Source organism: Megascapheus bottae, chromosome 5 (genome assembly GCF_031878675.1).
Source record: "Megascapheus bottae isolate mThoBot1 chromosome 5, mThoBot2.hap1, whole genome shotgun sequence".
Lineage (NCBI taxonomy): Eukaryota > Metazoa > Chordata > Mammalia > Rodentia > Geomyidae > Megascapheus > Megascapheus bottae.
The window spans coordinates 42,511,451-42,533,431 of record NC_143513.1 but is presented as its reverse complement, the minus strand read 5'-3'; the positions used below and the strand labels follow the sequence as shown (position 1 = coordinate 42,533,431).

The window sequence follows — 21,981 nt, the reverse complement described above, 5'->3', positions numbered from 1 at the left end:
GTGAAAGTTCTCCTGGAGAAGAGTGTGCTCCCTTTTCTTCTGCTAAAGAACACGTGTTTCACTTCTATGGAGTGTAGGCAACCGAGGGAATGAAACTAGGGCTCCCTGCTGCACTTGTGTGATATCTTGATTGCTCCGAAGATCTCACATACAAGAATTATCAACTCTTCAAACTGATGCACACACATTCCCAAAATTATGATACCTGGTATGCAGGCTATGCAACACATTTTTAGATAATGGGGCAGAGTTGTTTGTAATTGCTGAGGGCAAGCAAGTCCAGACTTGGTAACAAGATGTCTGTATGTAATCATACATTCCAGAAAATGACTTTATATCTGCAAGGAAGATGATAGGAGAAGTGAGGTCCAGGATTAACTTTGTTAGGCTTTTTTTTTTTTTGGTGCCCATACTGTAGCTTTAATTTTGGGGTCAAAGTATTCTCTCTTAGCTTTTTTTGGCCTAAAGCTATTGCTCTACCAGTTGAACCACAATTCCACTTGTAGCATTTTGCTGGTTAATTCAAGATAAGAGTCTCATGAACTTTTCTGAGATCTGAGCTCCTTAGTTCTTAGCCTCTTGAGTAGTTAGGAGTACAGGCAAAAGATACAAGCATCTAGCATGGGCTGGTATGTTTGTGAAATATTTAGGTCAATAATGTGTCTTAGTTTTCAGCAACATGTTAGCTTTGCTGCCTCTAAATTTTTATGGACTCTCACACAATCTTTTCTTTTCCCAGGTTTTGAGAAAAATAGAACTTGAAGGAATGAAAGGTCCCTAGAAGAGCTCTAATGACAAAACTCATCTGTGACAGTCAGAGTACACAGATCCAACAAAAACACGGCCAGTCTCAGGCTGTTTGCAGGGAGGGGGTGGGTTGTGGGACACAGCAGAGACTTTACAACAAAGATAAACAAATTCCTCCCAACAACCACATGGCCCTCTAGTCCTCTTAGTGAGCCTCAAATGAAATAAGTGATCAGCAGCCACCTTTCTAGCCTCTCTGTCCTTGCAGAAGCATGAAGACTATGTTCTACTCCAGCATCTCATTTACAGATCCCAATGCATGTAGAACATTTAGGTAAAACAACAACAACAACAAAAATATCCAGGTGCCAGTGGCTCATGCCTTCTATAATCCTAGCTACTCAGGAGACTAAGATGTGAGGATCATGGTTCTAGCTAGACTGGGCAGGAAAGTTCGAGAGACTTATCTCCAACTCACTACCAGAAAACCAAAAGTGAAGCTGTGGCTCAATGTGGTAGAGCACTAGCTTTGAGCAAAAGAGCTCAGGGACATTACTCAGGCCCTGAGTTCAAGCCCCACAACTTAAAAAAAAGAAATCAGATTTACAAAGTGTGAAGTCAGCAAAACTATTCTTTCCCGACCACCACCACAGAGGCTGTACCCTATGGCTTTTCAATTGCCCAGTGATTTTTTTTTTTGCATGACTTTTAAAAGTACATATTGTGTATTATGTGAATGCTCTTTGTAGACAGCACATGATGAGAATCAGAGTGCTACAGAGACTCTGGGAACACCTGCTTTGGCCTTTGTGCACCCAGGGCATGGATGAAGAGGCATAAGAAGCCGAGGCCTCGGAGGCAGAGTGGGGGGCACAGCAGACTTCTGGAAGTCTCTGGGCACTCAGGCATTTCCTTTCCATTCTCAGCATGCAACTGTAATGGCCACTCTGACCGCTGTCACTTTGACATGAGCATGTACCTAGCCAGTGGTGGCCTCAGTGGAGGCGTGTGCGAGGACTGCCAGCATCACACTGAGGGCCAGCACTGCGACCGCTGCAGACCCCTCTTCTACAGGGACCCCGTCAAGGCCATCTCGGATCCCCAAGCATGCCTTCGTGAGTTCCCCACTTCATCCAGTCTTGTGCACTTGGCTCTGCAAATGCTGCTCCAAGTCCTCTTAACAAGGGATCCAATCCACCAAATGTGGAATGAGGAGGTAACACTGTTTGAGCTCTACCTCCAAACACGCTGACCCAAATCGCCCAGGTCAGGCTGAGAATTTCGTAACCTGGGATGAATCAGAAAATTAGCATGGATCCAAATGGGCAGAGGGGGGGAGGGGAGGAGGGGGGTGACACAAACTTTGAGGGAGAATTGGGAGGGGTGGAGGAGTAGGTTGTGGGACTTGAACTCAGGCGCTGTCCCTGAGCTCTTCTGTTCTAGAGCTCTACCACTTTGAACCACAACTCCACTTCCAAGGGAGACTATTTTTAAAAATAGGAATAGCGCACCTCAGCGCCCAAGTTCAGGCTCAAAGACCAGCACTCCCTCCCCCCCCCCCAAAAAAAAGAAAGACTTAAAATCCGTTACTTGTTTATTTCCTTTATTGCAGTATCTGGGCTTGAACTCAGATCCTCTCACTCATACTTAGCTTTCTTGATCAGGGCTGGTACTCTACCACTTAATCACACTTCCAGTCCAGCATTTTGCTAATTAGCAATAAGAGTCCTGCAGATTTTTAGGCCCATGCTGGCTTCAATTTGCAATCCTCAGATGTTATATTTCAGCCTCCTGAGGAGCTAGAATTATAGACTTGAGCCACTGGCATCCAGCTAAAAGCTTTTATGTTTAATCTCAAATTTTACAAGCATAAAAAAATAGATAACCATATGATAAACGCCTTTTGCCTGCCACCTGCTTCATCAAAACCTTTGCAACTCTTTTTTAATTTTTTTTATTGTTGGGGTAATGTATAGAGGGGTTACAGTTACATTCGCCAGGTAGTAGGTGCATTACTTCTCACACACTGATACCCCTTCTCGTGTTTTTGTCCCTATTTCTCTCCCCTGACCTCCTCCAATCATCTTGTTTCCCACCCTCTGCAACTCTCTTTACTAAAATACCACAGGCACAGCTTCTCCATTTGCTTCCCCTCCTTCATAAAGAGCAAATGTTTGATATTTATCATTATTACCATACTTATTTGCACACATGTTTTATCACAAATACTACATATTGACATATTTTCAAACTTTTGATAGCAGACTTTGGATTAAATGGTAATATGCCATATGTATCCTTCAGCAACTTGGATATTTCAACATTTTGTTTCTAAGATGTGTCCAAATTGGTTAGCCCTGACTTTTTCATTTAAATTTCTGCCAAGAATTTCTTCCTATGAATATGGTAATATGTATTTGTCTAGGTTCTTTCTACATTGTATTTGTGAGCCTGTGCACACGTGTAGACTATCCCTAAGACACATAACTAAAATGCAAATGCTGGACCATGGAGTATGCAGGTCCTAACTTCATTAGCGGGTGCAGAACTGACTATAGGAGAGTGTGCCAATTACGACCCAGACCTGGAGTAAGCCTCAGCTCCATATCCTGGCTAGCATTTGGTTTGTCCCGCCTCAATGCCTGCTAATCCTGATTTCATCACACTTTCATTTTGATAATGAAGTCCTATCCCACGTTTTTTTTTTTTTTAATTTGTATTTCGCAGGACTGGAACTAAAATAGGGCAAGCAAAGCACCAGATTCTGAAATTTAAGGTAGCACTACTGTCATGTAAGAGTCCTGCAAGTGCAATATTGACGTTTGCTGTTTACACGGTCCAGAGAGTTGAGAACTTCTTTAAGTTTTGTGCCCACCTTCTTCCCTCACTTTGCTCATACTCATTGCTGCCTAATACTCAGCCTAATCTAATTTAACACACTAGTATAAACAATAACTTAAACACACCCCTGTTGATAGGACCAGTAACTAGGTCTGAGGTCTTACTCTGTAAGATAGCCTGAAATGTAGGGTCCTTAAAATAATCATAATCATTCTAATTCAATAGGCACTGCCATAAATTGTCCTTTATGTGAAACTGTTCAAATCTGATAAAAAGAACTAAGTTCTCAGAATTAGTATTATTATTTTTTTTGAATCAGGGAACTTGAACTCGGCCTGGGCTTTGTCCCTGAGTTCTTCAGCTAAAAGCTACAACCCTACCCCTTGAGCCAAGCCCCACTTTTGGTTTTCCAGAGGTTAATTGGAGATAAGAGTCTCAGGTTCTTTTGTGCCAGAGCTGGCTTTGAACCTTGATCCTCACATCTCAGCCTCCTGAGTAGCTAGGATTACAGGCCTGAGCCACCAGGCCCAGCTGGAAAAAATATTTTTAAAGAAATTTCCTGAGTGTCTTACAATTTCTACCTTTTCTTAGGTTGTACACATACACACCTTACTCATAACTTTTATTCATGTTTTTAAAGTTATGTACTTAGAAAAGTGTTATTTGGGGTAGAATGAAGGAATTATGATGTTATAAAACATAATCTAGGAATCTTTAAAGAAATTTGGAAACTTATAAACTAGATGGTTTTTTTTGTGTTTTTTTGTTTTTTTGCCAGTCCTGGGCTTGAGCTCAGGGCCTGAGCACTGTCCTTGGACTTTCTCAAGGCTAGAGCTCTACCACTTGAGCCTCAGCACCACTTCCGGCTTTTTTCTATGTATGTGGTACCGAGGAATCAAACCCGGGTCTTCATGCATGCTAGGCAAGCACTTTAACCACTAGGCCAAACTCCCGGCCCTAAACTAGATGTTTTAAACATATCAACTGAATCTTATTTCTTAAGAGCTACTCTATATTAAACTTTGGGGTGGGGAAAAGTAGGAAAAGGAAGGTAAGGCTCCTGATTTGCAATTAAGAAGTCATTCTTTGTAAACAAGGAGTTTTTCCATGAAAGGCAGATGAGGGCCTCATAACAAATCTCCATCATGAGACTCCCCAGTTTCTGTTCCCATAAACACATGTTTATTATATGTACACAAAGGATGTGTATCAAGAAAATGACTAGCATTCTCACGATAACTTTTTCTAAGTTGTCCTTGGTTAAACCTAAATATTTACATGAAGAGATCCCAGGCACAAATTGGCTAACTCAAGTCTTCTATAATCAAGACACTTAAATATGATGCAAACAAAACCAAAGATTTGGTAGACTAGGCCACTGATAAGAAAAGTTTACTAGGATTAAATTGGTGTTATTGCCCTTCTAAAGGCTAAGACATAAGGTGATTTCAAAGTAGACTTACTCTCTAGCCACTCTATCCCAAAGGGTATTTCTGTGCATAATTAATTGATAATCTAGAAATCTGTGCTGACCTCTGGATGTGACTCCCAAATAAACTTGAGCTTTTCCTTATGCCACTTTTTAAATGAATCTAGTTTGTCCCTTATTCTCTGGAAGCAAGTGGCTTTAATTAGAAGAAAATTGTGGTTTTCCTCCAAACTAAGGAGAACCTAATGCTGTTCTTCCATAGTAGGATTTTATCACAACCCACAATCCAAGAGCAAACAACCAAAACTTGAAAGATTGTCAGACAACCAAGTATTTGCTTCAATGACACCAAACAACTGGTTGGACTGGATTCTTCCCCCTGAACTCACTAACCTAAGTGGTTGTAAACATAACTTTAAATTTGTGGAGCTTGTGTTTATTAATCTGGAGCAAACATGCACAAATGTGGGAAAGATTGTCCTTTCAGATCAAGATATTCGGGGTTTTTTAATGTTTACTGCCTCTCTTTAAATTAGAATCCCTTGGAAACAGCACCAAGGGAAGGAGAGGGCCTGGTCCTCTCTACCACATCCACACGTGCTGTTTCTGTGTCTCCCCAGCCTCTTCCTCATCAGTGTCATCCTGACTGACAGAATTCTTCCTTCCACTCTGTCAAATGTACCTCATGTAACGTCTCTCCTCTAGTCCGGCTTTACCTGGGAATTATTCACACTACTAGCATTGTCTTTTAGATTGCCTTCTTTTATGAGTTATTTAAATTTCTACTTAAGAAAAAACAACAGTTGATACTGTAGATCCTATGCTACTGGTGTCTTGGTGTCTGCTTATCTCATTTCCCATGATTTCTTCATTTAAGCTTTTGCTTCATTGCCAAAACAGATTTCCAAAAACAAGGACATGAATTTGCCTTCGTGTTCTTTTTTTTGCTTTTGTCAGTCGTAGGGTTTGAACTCTGGGCCCACACACTGTCCTGACCTCTTCAGCTCAAGGCTATCGCTCTACCACTTGAGCTACAGTGCCACTTCCCATTTTCTGGTCCTTAATGGGAGATAAGATGTCTCATGGACTTTCATGCCTGGGCTGGCTTTAAACTGAGATCCTCAGTTAGCAGCCTCCTAAGTAGCTAGGATTACAGGCATGAGCTACCGGCACAAACCTGGCTTCCTGTTCTTTTCCTTTCTTGTAGATTTCCAGGAAAAGCCCAAAATGAATAATAACTTCCATAGAGACATAATTTTTCTGTGATGAAGAACAGATTTACCTTTAAGCCACATTTCAGAAAGTTGATCAGACATTCTCTGACTTCATTCAGCTTGCAGGGGGACAAATGTCACCACACCACACCTTCTCTTCTCTAGACCTTATTTTCACCTTTAGTCTTGTTCTTTATTTTTCTTGAGATGAAATTCATATAACATAAAATTAACCATCTTAAAATAGACAATTTACTAGTACAGTATCATACAACCATCACATCTGCCAAGTTTAAAGATACTTTTATAATCCCCTAAAGAACTGATCCTTAAAATCATTTCTAAACAGTAGTTTTCCTCTAACTTTAGAATAATATGAATGAATGTATATGTAAATATGTATATATATGGAATTGTATAAGGAATGCCATATGAAAAAAGATGCTGAAACCCAGCACAGTGGCTCACACCTGCAATCCTAGCTACTCAGGAGGCTGAGATCTCAGGATCATGGTTCAAAGCCAGCCTGGACACTAAAGTCTGTGAGACTCTTATCTCCAATTATCCACCAGAAAACCGGAAGTGGGGCTTGGTTCAAGGGGTAAGGTGGTAGCCTTGAGCTGAAGAGCTCAGGGACAGGGCCCAGGCCCAGAGTTCAAGTCCCACAACTGACAAAAAAAAATGCCAATAGTATGAATAGTTTGGGTGTAGAACAGAATTTGACAAGAGTGAGGTAGTCCTTGATGGACTATAAGGAAGAACTCTACTTCATGATGACCCCCTCCTGACTGGAGTGCCTGGGGTAGATGCATATTTATATATATATATATATATATATATACACATATATATGTTTGTGTATGTATACATATATATGTATACATAAACATATATATGGAATTATCCAGCATATATTTAGGAGACATTTCTGAACATCCTTTGCCCAGTAGTCTACTTGTGTACATCTATTTGATTATTTAAACAATGCTTAATAGTTTTCACATGGGCAAAATGCTACGCATGGTTTGCAATTCCCTAAGACAATGCAATTCTGTGTCCCCAGCTTGTGAATGTGACCCTGATGGGACCCTGTCTGGTGGCATTTGTGTGAGCCACTCCAATCCTGCCCTCGGATGGGTGGCTGGCCAATGTCTGTGTAAGGAGAACGTCGGAGGAGCCAAATGTGACCAGTGCAAACCCAATCACTTTGGGTTGAGTGCCTCTGACCCTTTGGGCTGCAAACGTAAGTCATCAACCTGGGTGGGTGCATGCTACCTTCCCCTCCCCTTTCCTTTCCTTTCTTTCCCTCCCCTTCCCTCCCCTTCTCTTCTCCTTCTCTTCCCTTTTCTTCCCTTCTTTTCTTCTCTTCTCCTTTTCTTTCCTTCTTCCTTTTCTTTCTTTCTTTCTTTCTTTCGTTTTTTTGCCAGTCCTGGGCTTGAGTTCAGGGCCTGAGCACTGTCCTTGGACTTTCTCAAGGCTAGCGCTCTACCACTTGAGCCTCAGCACCACTGCCAGCTTTTTTCTATGTATGTGGTACCAAGGCATCCAACCCGGGCCTTCGTGCATGCTAGGCAAGCACTCTACCACTAGGCCAAACTCCCGGCCCCTTTTCTTTCTTTTCTTTCCTTCTCCCTTTCTATTTCTCTTTCTCTCTCCTCTCTCTGTTCTCTCTCCCCTTTCATCTCTCTCCCTCTCTTTGCCTCTCTGTCTCCCTCTCTCTCTTTGTCTCTCTCTCTCCCTCTCTCCTCTCTCTGTCTCTCTGTGTCTCTTTGTCTCTGTTTCTCTCTCTGTCTCTTTGTCTCTCTCTGTCTCTTTGTCTCTGGCTCTCTCTCTGTCTCTTTCTGTCTCTCTCTGTCTCTCTCTCTGTGTGTCTCTCTCTCCCCTTCTCCCTCTCTCCCTCTCTCCCTCTCTCCCTAACATTCACTCACTGCAAACCCCTAAAGGTGCTGAAGGCCTCTGAGACTTCAAATGTCCTTCAAAAGTGAGAGGACAACGTTCCTCCTTGGTATAGGGACTGTATCACAGCTTGCCAGCAGAGGGCGCGCACATTTTCCCTCACTGCAACAAAGGGAGAAACCTGGAAAAAAAATGGCTTGGGTAACTGAACATGCTCCTCCCAGTGAGTATAAATCAGTAAACATGCACAAAGGCATGAAGGGTTACTAGTTGCTCTGCACCGGGTGAGGAAAGCGCTGGAGCTATCCCAAAAGCAGGGCCCTCCAGAAACAAAGGAAGCCAGGGATTTTATTCCTATCAGAAAGCACTTAAGGGAGCACACTCGTGCGCATGCTCGGTGTAAGGTTAGCCTGAAGAAGGAAACATACGTGTTTCTGGGCAGGCTCAACTCAAGGTCATGGAGCGCATGCTTGGAAGGTTAAAATGTGGAATAGAAATCTTTCTGGGAATGCACAGTTCCTTTTTTCCAGGAAGCTTTAACTAAACTAAAAGGAAAGAACGCTTTGAAAGTGGGTTAAACCAGGCACCAATGGTTCGTGCTTGTAATCTTAGCTACTCAGGAGGTGAGATATGAGGATGGGGTTCAAAGCCAACTTGAGCAGAAATGCTAATGAAACTCTTATCTACAGTTAACCAGCAAAAAGCTGAAAGTGGGAGTGTAGCTAAACTGTAGCACCAACCTTTAGCATGAAAGCTAAGGCACAACACCCGGGCCCTGAGTTCAAGCCTAAGTACTGCCACTTTTTTATTTTAAAAATTATGTTAATATAGGAATGGGGGGGGTGCGTGCGTGTGAGTGTGCACCAATCCTGGGGCCTTGAACTCAGAGACTGGCCACTGTCCTTGAACTTTCTCTAAGCTAGCACTCTACCACTCTACTACTTCCAGCTTTTTCTTTGTATGTGTACTGAGGATCCAATCCAGAGCTTTGTGCATGCTAAGCAGGCATTCTACCACTAGGCCATGCTCCTGGCCCCTAATACAGGAGTTTTGTCTAAAGAATGCTAACCTGGCTTAGCTACAACTTCTTGGTGTACTGCAGAAAAACTTACTATGAGTTATAAAGTACTTTCTACACAATTTTCAAGCTATGGTTTACTTTTTATTTTAAAAAAAATCTTCCCTTTCTACTCATGTCCCTCCTAATATTGATTGAGAAATTCTCTGGGAAAGAAAACTAAAGAGAAAAAAAAAAAAGAAGAAGAAAAAGCAATAGGGGAGCTGAGAAAACTTGAATGTTAGCAGCTTTCTGGGCAAATGGACAAACCTTGACTGTAAGATCCCCAGTCTCAGGCCTCAGCTTCACTCACCTGTAGGTTGCTCCAGGAATTGGGAAATGGTTTCCACTGAATCACCATATTGCACTCCGCATTTTCACCTTTTAATGTGATTATGTTCAAAGAAGTTTTGTCATAAAAATATTCTTCTCGATTTGATGGTGAAATTAAATGTCACAGTAATGAATTGTATTGCCAAGACAGTCTTCCATCACAGTTTTCAGTACTCTAGGTACCTCTGTGGTTCACTGATTAACATGTCCTCTAAGAATGGGTTGAACATTGTTTTTGTATGTGTGCATAGGTGTATGTTATAAGTTTTATTGGCATGTAACTTACATACCACACAATGCCATTTAACAATTATAGTTCAATGATTTTAATATATTGAAAGTTGTGTAATACCATCAGTTTTAGGACATTTTCATCACCCCAGCACAAACCTCAATTTAGGTATGTAAGACATGGGAGCAAATTTTTGAAGAGATATTTGTACTTTCGTACAGAAAAACCATTCACAATAGCCAGAAGATGGAAGTAACCCAATGTCCATTGATAAATTAATAAGTAATGCATGCTACATATGTACAATGGAATGTTACTTAGCCTTCGAAGGAAATCCTGACACATCCTACAATAGGGCTGAACCTTAAAGATACTATGCTAAGTGAACCTTGAGAACATTATGTCAGTTGCCAAAGGAAACAAAAACATAAATTCATTCATATGAGAGACTCAGAGTATTTACATCATAGAGACAGAAAGACTAATGGCTGAGCATGTGGGTGAAGAAGAGAGGAGCTATTGGTTAAGGTTTGTTTAAGTTTAAGATATTTCCATTTTGTAAGATTAAAAGTTATAGAGACTGCTTGTAAAAACAATGTGAATGTACTTAACAACCCAGAAAAGGAAAAAGAAACCACATTTTAACTACTACCTTCATACTCTGTCACAGCGCTCGCCCTTACCTAGCAAGCCCTTACCACAAACAGCAGTTTGGGAACAAAAGGAATCACTGAAAAATATGGTCTTCTGTGATGGACTTCTTTTTACTTACCAAAATGTTTTCAAGGTTGGCCCATATAGTAAGCATCATTTTTCAGTCTTTTTTGTGTGTTGGTGTTGGTAAACAACAATCTACTGTATGGGTATACCTGCCTGTTCATCGACATGACCATTTGGTTTGCCTCATTTTTCCTGCAGAGGAAAGTAATAGCTTGTATAACTTCTTAGTCTCCACAACCATAAGCAGGACTAAGAAATGACTGCAGGTAGAAGAAAAAGAGAAAAGGGAATGAAGTAAAAACGTAATCATAATCATAACAGCAAAACAGTAAGAATGAGAGGAGAGAGAGAGAAAGAGAGGGGGGGAGACTGGATACATATGCCAGAGAGGGTTCTGTCAGTGATAACTATGATGGCAGGAAACTGAGTCACCCCAGCCTGGCACCCTTAGGATAAGTAACTACATAAGAACTTGCAAGTACAGGATTTCCTCTGTGGGGTTTTGCAGTGCATTAATCCTGCAGCATACTGCACACAATAACCAGCAGCGCAGGCTGCTGTGTGTTCTCATGGCCATTCATTTTGCTCAGTGTGAGCTGTTAAAGACATTCACAAGAGGGGGAAAATGAAAAATGAGAATCCTTGTATATTTTCCACTTTCAGCCTGCGGCTGTCACCCCCTCAGGAGTCTGCCATTTTCAACCTGCGATATGGATACAGGCCAATGTTTTTGCCAGGCCTATGCCACGGGACCACGCTGTGAAGAATGCAGTGTATGTATCTATTTGCAAGTTTCCTTTTCTACCATTAGGAAGAATTCTGGTCAGGATGCCTAGAAAAGACTTGGTCTTGTTAATTGCAGTCCTTGTATTTCAGTAGCCCTGTGGTGAGTCTTTATCCTGCAAACATTGACACATTATCCATCGCCTACCTCTAGGCTCAACCCCTGTAGGGAGCTAGCTGTTAAACATTTACCAGCATACTAGACTAAACTGACCCAGCAGAAATGGGAATGTTTTTATCCATTGTTCTCCTGAGTATGTCAGGCAGTAGACAACAAGACTATACAACCTTTCTTTTAGCTTATTCACACATTTTCTTACCACCTCTTAACACCCTCTGCCTAAAAATATTTTAAATGAGCTCTTAGAAATAAAGACAAGCAGTAGCAACTTGGATTTAAGTGTATTTTAGAATCCTGTGGGAAATAAACTGTTGTGTTTTTCTCAGGCATCACTAAACATGAGTATGTATATTCTAAAATCTATAAATAAGAAATATGTCATACAAGTGAGTGGTTCAAGCCCAGATCTTTTCTTTGTTTTCCTGTCTTGGCAGCACACCATGACATTTTAGATGAAGAAAAACAAAAACTTAACCTAATAAAAGAACAGTGACCTTGATGTGTCTGAAGAAATGGGACTGATAAATAAGAAACATATGCCTATGAAGAAATCATTTGGGGCTAATATTTTAAGTCATTTTCCTGAAAACACATTCAAAGGAGGTAGAGACTCTGTGTCAGATAGGTCAGGCAATTTGAACATTTTGTATAAAAAGAGAAAGGTTGCCCTCATCAATTTCAGGTGTCATACATGTGCAGCACAAAGCAGAACATACTGCTATGTGACAGGGTGGTTGGTGATACCCAATCCGATCATCCCAGGCAAACTTGTGCACTGCAGATTGTCATGCTTGCAGGAGGAAAGCACCTGAGCAGAGGCCACTTTCGAGTGACTGACCAGCCTAGGCACGCCCAAGCATCCACCAGCTGACCCTTTTCCATGTGTAGCAGATGGCAGCCCAACCTCCCCATGGTTAATGGGGCAAGAATTCTGTCCTGGACAGAACTTTCCATGCCACATCCTGAGAGAGGCAGTTCAGTTCGCTTTTTTGTGCTTTTCCTAAACTGAGGTTTGGTTTGGGGGAGAAAAAAATCAAAAATCTATTATTGTATTGCCTATGCATTATGTCAGTATTTAGTACTTAAAGGGATCTTTCAAGAATAATTGAACAAAAATGCATCAAGGAAACAAAAAATATGAGCAATTCAGACATTTCCAAACAAGAATTTCTTGCCTACTAAACTCATGCTTTTTTTCTGAGGATATTAAATCAAAATTTGCTAGGGAAGTATTATTCTGAGCATTTTATAGTAAATGCTGTCAGTTTTTTAAATAGTTGTTTGTGTCTCACCAGCTGTTTATATTGCATAAAGGTCAAGATGTTGCAATAATGAGAAAGCATTGAACCACAGAACTAACTCTCACTCCTGTTCACAATGTGCCACAACAACTCTTTTGTGAATAATAGTCTCTACAGAACAGTGATATTCACTGAATGTCTTAGAATCAGCTCCATTGATTCTTCAGCCCCCAACATTTCAGTGTGGCATGAGTAAATCCCCTGGCATTGTTGTAGTGAGGGAACCACGGTTTTATTAAAACAGTTGTAAATAGGGTGGTAAGAAATGTTTCCAGAGAGGCCTCAAATGACCCAGCTTGAGCAAAAAGCAGTGTGGTCCAAGGAATTACTGATTTCCATCACATCCCCCTTGAAGTAGTGTGTGGGCTTCCTTCTGTTCTTTTGTCCAAGCCCTGGAGAGGGACCAATGTGAGCCTGGAGACATTCCCCAGTGTGCAGGCAAGGGTGATTGCTGGAGAATGCATCAGGATGCAGGGCTCTTTGATATGTGGTAATCTCATTGTAGAGGTTTCAGTGTTAAACTTCAGGAAGCAGAGACCTTTACCAATCAGCTGGGCCCTTTCTTTCTGCAGGTTGGATCCTGGGGCCTGGGAGACCAGCTCCATGGCTGTGCCCCCTGTGACTGTGCCATTGGAAGTGCTTATTCTAACATGTAAGCCAAGTGGGCAGAGATGGTTTCTACTGCTCTTGCTTTTGTCCGCCATGGAAGCACATTCTGGTCTGATCTGCTCAGAGTCATGGCAAGAGCTCTTGTTCTGTTCCGAGTGGAAGGGTTTTGGAAAGCAATGTCCTCAGGTGTTCACTGAAGCCCATCTGATCTATTTAGCTAACATATCTCCATGGGGGAGGCAGACACTCTTTCTGCACATATGTCTCAAGAGGTTATGGGATGAATGTCTGGAACACCTGACTCCACCTGCCTAAACCACTAACTCTGTGTCACCCCGTGCCACTCTGATTTCTAGAACAGAACAAACAACCAGGGAGTCACTTGGGTTCCCTAGATCTGAATTTGGTTTTCAGGATTGGTCAGGTCCCTCAGGACTATGGGTAATCTGTCCAAACTCAAGGGGGCACTTAACCTAGTACCTTCCACCTTCTTGTGTCTTCCCGATGGATTCTCTCCCTCAGGTGCTCACCCACGGATGGGCAGTGCGACTGTCGCCCACACATCACTGGCCGCACATGCGCGGAACCTGCCCCGGGTTATTTCTTTGCTCCTTTGAATTTCTATCTCTATGAGGCAGAGGAAGCTACACCTCTCCAAGGACTCGCACCTTTGGTTTGTATTTCATTTATTCTCTTCACAGACTTCATGTGATGGCACATCAGTTAATTCACACTCGAGATAGTGGTTAAGGTGCCCAATGCAAAATGCTTTTGCCCACAGATGTAGATCAGAGGAGTATTATATCAAGGAAGTGCAGATTATATAAATGCCAAGGGCAGAAGCTGCCTTTTGTTTAGCTTTGTGTCCCATTGCTGCCACAAAGCCTGGCCCACAAATCCTAGTTAGATCAAATTGTGATGATACGGACGTGCCTTTTGCTCTTCCAAAGCATTTACCAGATAAGATGTGTTTATTGAGCATCTACTCTCCTGTCTCCCCAAGGATACTGTAAATAAGCATGTATCGTATCCTGCAGTGGTTCACTACTGCCTAACATGTTGCCTGACACATAGTATAGTAGGGAGTTTATGGGCATATGAATAATGAATGAATAAAATTTATGAAATTCTTACGGGTGTAACTTCAGCCATAGATAGAAATATAGGAAAGGAAAAAGGTGAAAATCTGTTAGGAGAAAATACATGTGAAAGTCAGTTCTGTAAAAGAGAAGATTTGTATAAAACAGGGGAGCATATTCCAGTTCCAGTCCCAAGTTGTTTCCTGGAATATCACTCCAGCATTAGCACAAAGGAAAGAGAGAAAGAGAAAGAAAAAAAATGTGTATTGATTTAATGCTCTGTTTTACATTTTACATACATTATCTTATTTAACTCTCTCATTAGCCTGAGTATCATCATCCCTAATTTCTAGACTGGGTGGGCACTAGGAAGCTGAAGTAACTTGACTAAAGACATACAGAGGCAGTGGTTCCTAAACTGAACTACAGGTACATCTGCTTCCAAATCCCTTGCCCTTAACGTGTTAGTATGTTGCCTACCTGTGTGTATGTTGTTAAGCTCTTGGTTAAGGGATTCTTCAGGATGCCTCACCCTATCCGTTCTTATTGTAGACAGTGCTTTCCATATATGGCTCAAGATGGGGCAGAACAATACTCCTAAGTATATTAGGACTTCTGCACCATAAGGGATCCCTTATAAATAAGCTTCATGCTTCCGTAGATTTATTGGTCTAAGACCTGAAAACAAAGGGATTTCAGTCATGGAATAGATTAGAAGACATTCTGGCTAGAGAAAGTTATAAATAACATCTCAGAGGATACAGATGTACCAACAAATAGGTCAGAGAGTTAAAATAGGGAAGAAAATCTGGAAATAAAAACTCTCCTATTAAGCTTAGAGACTAAATTTCATTATCTGGACAATGAGAACTCACTCAAGCTTTATTAACAAGAAAATAGTATGAAGAAATTGCCCTCAATGTTCCTGCAAACTGTCTAGCAGAAAAGAAGTCCAGGTTGGTGAGAAGAGCAGTCTTCAATAGTCTATGCAGGAGAAATAAGGTTTAAGTTTAGTGGTAGTAGAAAGAAAAGAATGATAAGAGATGGAAACATAAATTTATATAACTCCAAGACTGCATCTTATAGATAATTCGTTTAGTACTCTAGTTGGAAAATTAAGAAGAAATAAAATTAACTTTCTTGATAAATCTTTAAAAGGTACATGAATGTGTGTGTACGTTTATCCTTGCTACTCAAAGGTACTCTGAAGACCAAAATATTGGCATCACGTGAGAGTAGAGGCTTACCTATATTGTAGGCTATTGAGTCAGGACTGCATGTTAATAAGAGCCCACAGATGATTTCTCTGCACTTCGGGAAGCACTACATTTACTTGATTTCAGAAATATCTTGAAAGAAAGAAGTGGGGTAGGGAATATTGACTGAACGTGATATAATATAGAATTGGTTATAGTATAGAATTAGTGGTAATTCTATAATATATGTTTTATATGTAATATGATTAGAATAGTTTATAATTCATGAAGGAAAACAAAAAGGTAAATGGACACAATCCCACAATGTCATTACCAAAGCTTCCTCATCATAGAGGAAAGGAGCTGGTGAAAGAACATGGCTGGTTAGGTGCTGGTGGGTCATACCTGTAATCCTAAGCTACTTAGGAAGCTGAGATCTGAGGATCACAGTTCAAAGCCAGCGTAGGCAGGAAAGTCTACGAGACTCTTATCTTTGATTAACCACCAGAAAACTGAAACTAGAGCTGTGACTCAAAGTGTTAGAGCACTAACATTGAGCAAAAATGTTCAGGGACAGCACCCAGGCCCTGAGTTCAAGCCCCATGACTAACAAAATAAAAGAGAGAAAGAGAACATGGCTAAGGGTCTCAATGGTAAACTCTGAGATAAATGGAGTCTCCAAACTAGATCATAGTTGACTTCAAGCTGTAAGCTCATGATGTTATATAGAGTTATATAAATATACATGTTGTATACAATATGTTACATATGCTGTATATGCCACATATACACATACGTGTGTGTGTGTGTGTGTGTGTGTGTGTGTGTGTGTGTGTGTAACAGATTCTTCCCAAGACATTTTTTTAAAACTTTTCCCATTTGGCTTTATTTCAAAGTATCATTTTACAATGGCATTTTTAAATCTTTTTAAGTGACTATACCTACAAAACCTGAAATTGAATCCTTAGGGATTTACTTAGTTTTGTGACTGGCAAAGGCATATAATCACAACCAAATAGAGCACTGGTAACAGAATTCTTATAGAGTATCTTTCCTCAGAAAAAAATAGAAAAAAAAACAATTGTAAAATATAATTTAAATCATTTTTTCTTTAGCACCACTTCAAATGATATTTTGCTGTGATTATAATAATTAAATTGTTTCTGAAAAATTCCCAGGTGCTCATAGCATTAAGGTCAGATCAATGTTTATTCTATGTGGAAAAAGAATATCCATCAGTCCCAATTTTCAATATTTCTTCTTTAGGCTACAGATTACACTTGATGAAATGATGAAATTTCCATCTCCTATCCCTGGGATTATTAAATGAGAACTATAATTACCTTTTGGGGGGTTTTTTTGGTTTTTTTTTTAATCTTTTTTTTTTTTTTGCCAGTCCTGTGGCTTGAGCTCAGGGCCTGAGCGTTGTCCTTGGGCTTTCTCAAGGCTAGCACTCTACCACTTGAGCCACAGCACCACTTCTGGCTTTTTCCATGTATGTGGAGTGCTGAGGAATTGAACCCTGATCTTTGTGCATGCTAGGCAAGCACTCTTACCACTAGGCCAAACTCCCAGCCCCTATAATTACCTTTTAAGTGATAGTGTGATCTGAAACTCTTGTGGTATACAATGATTGGTTCTTTTTTATAATTAGCTAACTTGTCATCTCTGTTTTTTCAAGATACTAGCAACAGTTTTGCCAACATGTGGTGTGTATTTCCAGCAACAAGGAAATGATTTCACAATGGACAGAGGAAATATAATATTGAAGAAAAATCAGAAGCAAAGCCTACGTGCAGATGAGCAGAATAAGGTAAAGCCATTTCTTAATGACTATTGTTGTTAGCCACCAATGAAAACTGTAGTCAGGTACTTAGCCCTAAGCCAATTGCTCATTTCCTGTAAGCACTGTCTTTATAAATAGAAATGGAAGGAAGGTCTTCAGAACCACACTCAGAGTGGTTCCTGCTGAGGAAAACTCAAGTAACTTCATTTCTCCTTAGAATGAAGTTGTTCTAGGGTACTGGTGAGTCCAGACGTTATCAGGCACTATCAACTCATTTTAACAAGGAGAAGTGAGGTGCTAAGAAGTGTTCCTCCTAACTGGAGACAAAAGATACTCTACTGGGCCTTAGGTGCTGTGTCTGTGCCCCATATTCCAAGATGGCTGCAGTTGGGAAGCGCCAGTGTGAGAGCCAGAACAATACTTCCTCTTCGGGGACCTCCTCCAATGGCTTCAAAAAGCCCCAGGAACTTACCCCATCCAACTATTATTCATTCAAAGTCAAGGCCAATGTGAACCTATGTGTTCACTCATTCCTTCAGTCATGATACACAGAATGAAACATTTCCATGTGCAATGGAAGCAAAGGAAAGTGGACAAGGCCTGCTTTGTTCACACACTCAGCACCTCAGTCAGTCAGTCCTCTTGCATGTAAGAGACTTTATCGAGTGGATAAAATGGTGGAGACAATGTAACTGAACAAGAGGAAATTCTTGGACATGAGCAGCTTTTGAGATTGTTGTGGGGAAATGAAGCAGGGTCACAAGCATGGCATGAAGCAAAATGAGCTATGTATCCCAAGGAGCTATGTGCAGTGTGGCATGGGCTTCAGATGAAGGATTAAGACTTCATCTAAGAAAGTCAAAGATTTTGTGGGATTGTTCCTCTGCCGGGTCCCTTTGCACCAATCGTGAAGTCTTTGCATTCTCCTGCTTGTTTCTACATCCCCATGAAAGATTCTCTGTCTCTGGGTTGGGGGTAGCCTCTTGAAAGAAGAGAGAAAGTTGAGTCCCCTCTCCTTTCCACTTGTGCCTGTGGCACTGATCACGGATCCTCCAGTTATACTGTGCAGAAGTGGCCCCCGGAGAGGGAGTTTGCATGAAGCAGCCCCAGAGATGCCATATCAGGGAATCAGAGCAGGCTAAGAAATTTGTTTGCCAGGAACCCAGGTGATTCTGATCTATTATAGCGCCTCAAGAAACCTTACTCTGAACTTGCAGGGCACATTCTTGCCTCTTGCCTGAAGGGGCCACCTCTGTGAAACTCATGTGGAAACTGCCCTCATCCCTTTAGACCAATTCAGATTTATCTTTCTCCAACATTCCCCCACCCTAACATAACTACTTATTTTTATCTCCAGGTCCGATGGGTCACTCTACAAATCAAGCCTATTAGGAAGAAGGCCCACAATCAATGCTGTGGATTGGTTTAGTGTAATTGAAGGATACACAATGAGTCATAATTCCTGAGCATTTGTTGTTTGGATTTGCCATAGGGCTGTGTGGTCAGTGTCCAATTAGAGTCCCTGAAAGTGGGATTCTGGGGAACTTTTGGTGAACTGAGAAGTAGATCATATCTAAAACCTCAAAGAAGGAACATGTCATTCCCCTGGAACAGCTGACCTTGGTCTTCTGCTTAGGCATTCTTCATTTTTAGTTATATACATTAGAAATATCTTTAGTAACTGCTTGTCTGTTTGCTCCTAGAAAGAGTAAGATTAATCCTCTATTGACCACTTCTGTAAAAGTTTCCTGTGGGTTGGTTTCCTTGTCTTCTATTCCAGCCCTGCTGCCCACTACAGTTATAAAATCCATCTTACTTTTGAGAGTTAAATACTGCTATCCAGCCTTTTCTGTCATCCACATTCCTAATAAGCAGCTCACTTTGTTTATCTTACCAGTCTACCAAGATACTCAATACTCAGCTTCTCAGAGATGTGGTATAAATTCTTTCCAGCTCATTTCTTACTGTTTTGGTAAGCAAAGAGTCTTTCAGCAACCCCACCAGGATCATAGTTAGCTAGTGGTTTTCCTGGCCTTGCATTAAGCTTAGACCCAGTGTAGCATACATACTTCAACGAGTCTTGCTTCTCCTCTTCCGTAGCCTGCTCCAGGGATTCTGGCATCTCTGCTTCACTTATTCTGGCAATGAGTTTTGTTGCATTTCCAATAGCTACTCGAGTAACTTATGTAAACCCAGAACCATTGCCAGACTGTAAAATCTTAGCTCCCAGGTGGCTTCAAATCAATAGACTCTCCCTTATCCAGTTTCATATTCTGTTCATCAAGTTCCACACTTAACTATTCTCTTGTAGATGCTCGTGAGTGAGCCAGCTCTTACAACTCCTTTTGTGTTGATCTTTCTCACAGAACTAGCACTTCCCTTCTGGATCATGCTAAGCCTTGACCCTAATTATTGAGCTCATGCTCAAGAGAGACAACACAGGCAGATCCTAAGAAAGGCTTGTGTTTTGTCTTGAGGCACATGCACTGTCAGCATTTGGGATCCTGCACTCTATGTAAATGTGGAGCAGTTGGCTCTATTTTTCAAGAAGGGCAAGTGAGCTCCTTCTGCAGCCTAAGGTAACTGAGAAGAACCTGAGGATTCATTCCACATCTCAAGATCCCATTGCTTCCCTCTGAGGACCTTGAGTTGGCATAGATTATTTACCTAGGTTTGAATGCCAGCCTTTTCTGGAGCTCAGCGATTATGCCTTAGGTCCAGTTCTTCTTGCCCTCTCACAAAAGAAGAGATTCTTTAAATATGCTCCAAGATGACCCTCTGATTCCCACTTTTGCTTTAAATTGGTGATAGATTATCCTAGCTTGTTATTTTTTTCTTCATATCAAAGATGTTGAATAATATTCATCCTTTCAGTTATGTTTCTTCTTTATTTTTCAGTGCCAGAAACACGTCATAAGCCAAGACTTCCCCTTTCCTCCTTATCCTGTCCTAGTTTGAATACGTGTCAGCAATTGCATCACTACTCCTTGTCAGGAATCACAGGCACAGATTACCCACAGAGATCCTCATAGCCAGCTGAAATAGGTGAAATTAGTCACCTACAGAATTATACCATAGGTGTCTATTTCATTCAGGAAACCATCTGGTACAAACTATTTCAGATCAAGAGCCCTAGAAACAGAGCCTAAAACCAGATTCAGCTATATGTGATTTATTAGTAAGAAAAACTTAAGGGAATAAAGGAAAAAAAGAGAAGAGCAAGGTTGAGTCTCAGATAAAATAAACCTTGGATTGATTTCCGAGGAGCCTAGAACAAGAACTGCAGACAAGTTGCCCTGCTCCTTGAGACATTAAGACCAGGCTTTCACACCTTCACATACATCAGTCATTGGCTGTGATCTCCTCCACCAAGAGGGCTGTGGGACTCAGGAGAGTGGAAGAGCAGTTCTCTAGATCAAGGGGCAGAGGATCAACAGTGAACTGTTAGCAGCAACTTGTATGGAGAGGGGAGTTTCTAGCCAGTCAAAAGGTATCTGGCAGGGGCACCTATGATATCTACTACAACACTAGGGAATTTTTTCCCCCTCATGGGGTTTGAACTCAGGGCCTGAGCACTCTCCTTGGATTTTTCTCAAGGCTAGAGCTCTACCACTTGAGCCACAGCACCACTTCCAGCTTTTTTCTATGTATGTGGTACCGAGGAATCGAACCTGGACCTTAGTGCATGCTAGGCAAGCACTCTACCACTAGGCCAAACTCCGGGCCCAAGGGAATTTTTTAATGTTTGCAAAACATTGCAAGGGATGAATTTACATGTATTGGTGTATGACAACCTAATCTAGTAGTATAATTTCATAGTTATCTTTATGTCTCCATTGCAACACTCTACACCCCTCTATGGCCAAGTATCTGTCCTGTTCATCTTGATAATCCTCATTCAGAGACTAGCACATAAATCATTACTATGTAAGAAGTTATTAAAAGAAGGGCAATTTGGGGGTAAATCACAGAGCAACTTCAACTTCAGACTAAGTAATTTGAGTATCATTCTGCTGGCAATTAGGTAGAGTTTGAAATGCTTTCTTGGCAAGAGCATATAGAATGATTGGAACAAGGACAAAAAAGGAGAGAATAGCCAAAAGCTGTTGCAGAAACACAGGCCAAGCCTAACTAAAAGAGATTCTGAGTGCAGGCCATAAGTGTGAAGAGGCAGCTGTGAAAGTAATTGAAGAATGTTATCTATGGGATCCAGATGGCCACTGGACCACATCCATCAGTGACTGGAAGGGTTCTAATCCATCGAATGTGTTAAGAGTTTTTAATTAGATATCCTCAGACAGATAGAATATTCTTGTGTTGCCTAGAAGAAACATGTGGGAAATAAATCCACGTGGGTTTTCTCATGTCATGCATAATTAGACAAGATCCCCAAAAGAAAGCATGGGAATGTTCTTTTTCCTCCATATTTTGGCTGGAATTCCACAATTATATCTAGGAAGATATTGTTAATATGGAGTTTGCTCAGTTCATTAGTACATGGGGTACTTATAAAGTGTGTTGTGATAACAGCTTTCATTCCTCATTCTGTACAGCCACCAACACTTTAAAGCTGTCATTCTAACACATTGTTCTTAGTTGGATTCGTCTGTGTCCTAGTTGAAGTGATTTAACCATGA

The 21,981-nt window shown here is 41.1% G+C and overlaps 1 protein-coding gene across 2 annotated transcripts in view; it reads left to right on the top strand.

The window, feature by feature from the left end:
- The window catches only part of Lamb4 (laminin subunit beta 4), a 93,599-nt gene that overhangs the window by 20,143 nt on the left and 51,475 nt on the right, over positions 1-21,981 (top strand). Inside the window, exons 9-14 of one of the 2 annotated variants that reach the window (XM_090333007.1) lie at positions 1,674-1,862; positions 7,295-7,474; positions 11,133-11,242; positions 13,247-13,326; positions 13,806-13,956; positions 17,240-17,371. In XM_090333007.1, the coding sequence (XP_090189133.1) occupies positions 1,674-1,862; positions 7,295-7,474; positions 11,133-11,242; positions 13,247-13,326; positions 13,806-13,956; positions 17,240-17,371 (842 nt within the window). The remainder of the gene's footprint in view (positions 1-1,673; positions 1,863-7,294; positions 7,475-11,132; positions 11,243-13,246; positions 13,327-13,805; positions 13,957-17,239; positions 17,372-21,981) is intronic. The other variant, XM_090333008.1, reaches the window with a different exon arrangement.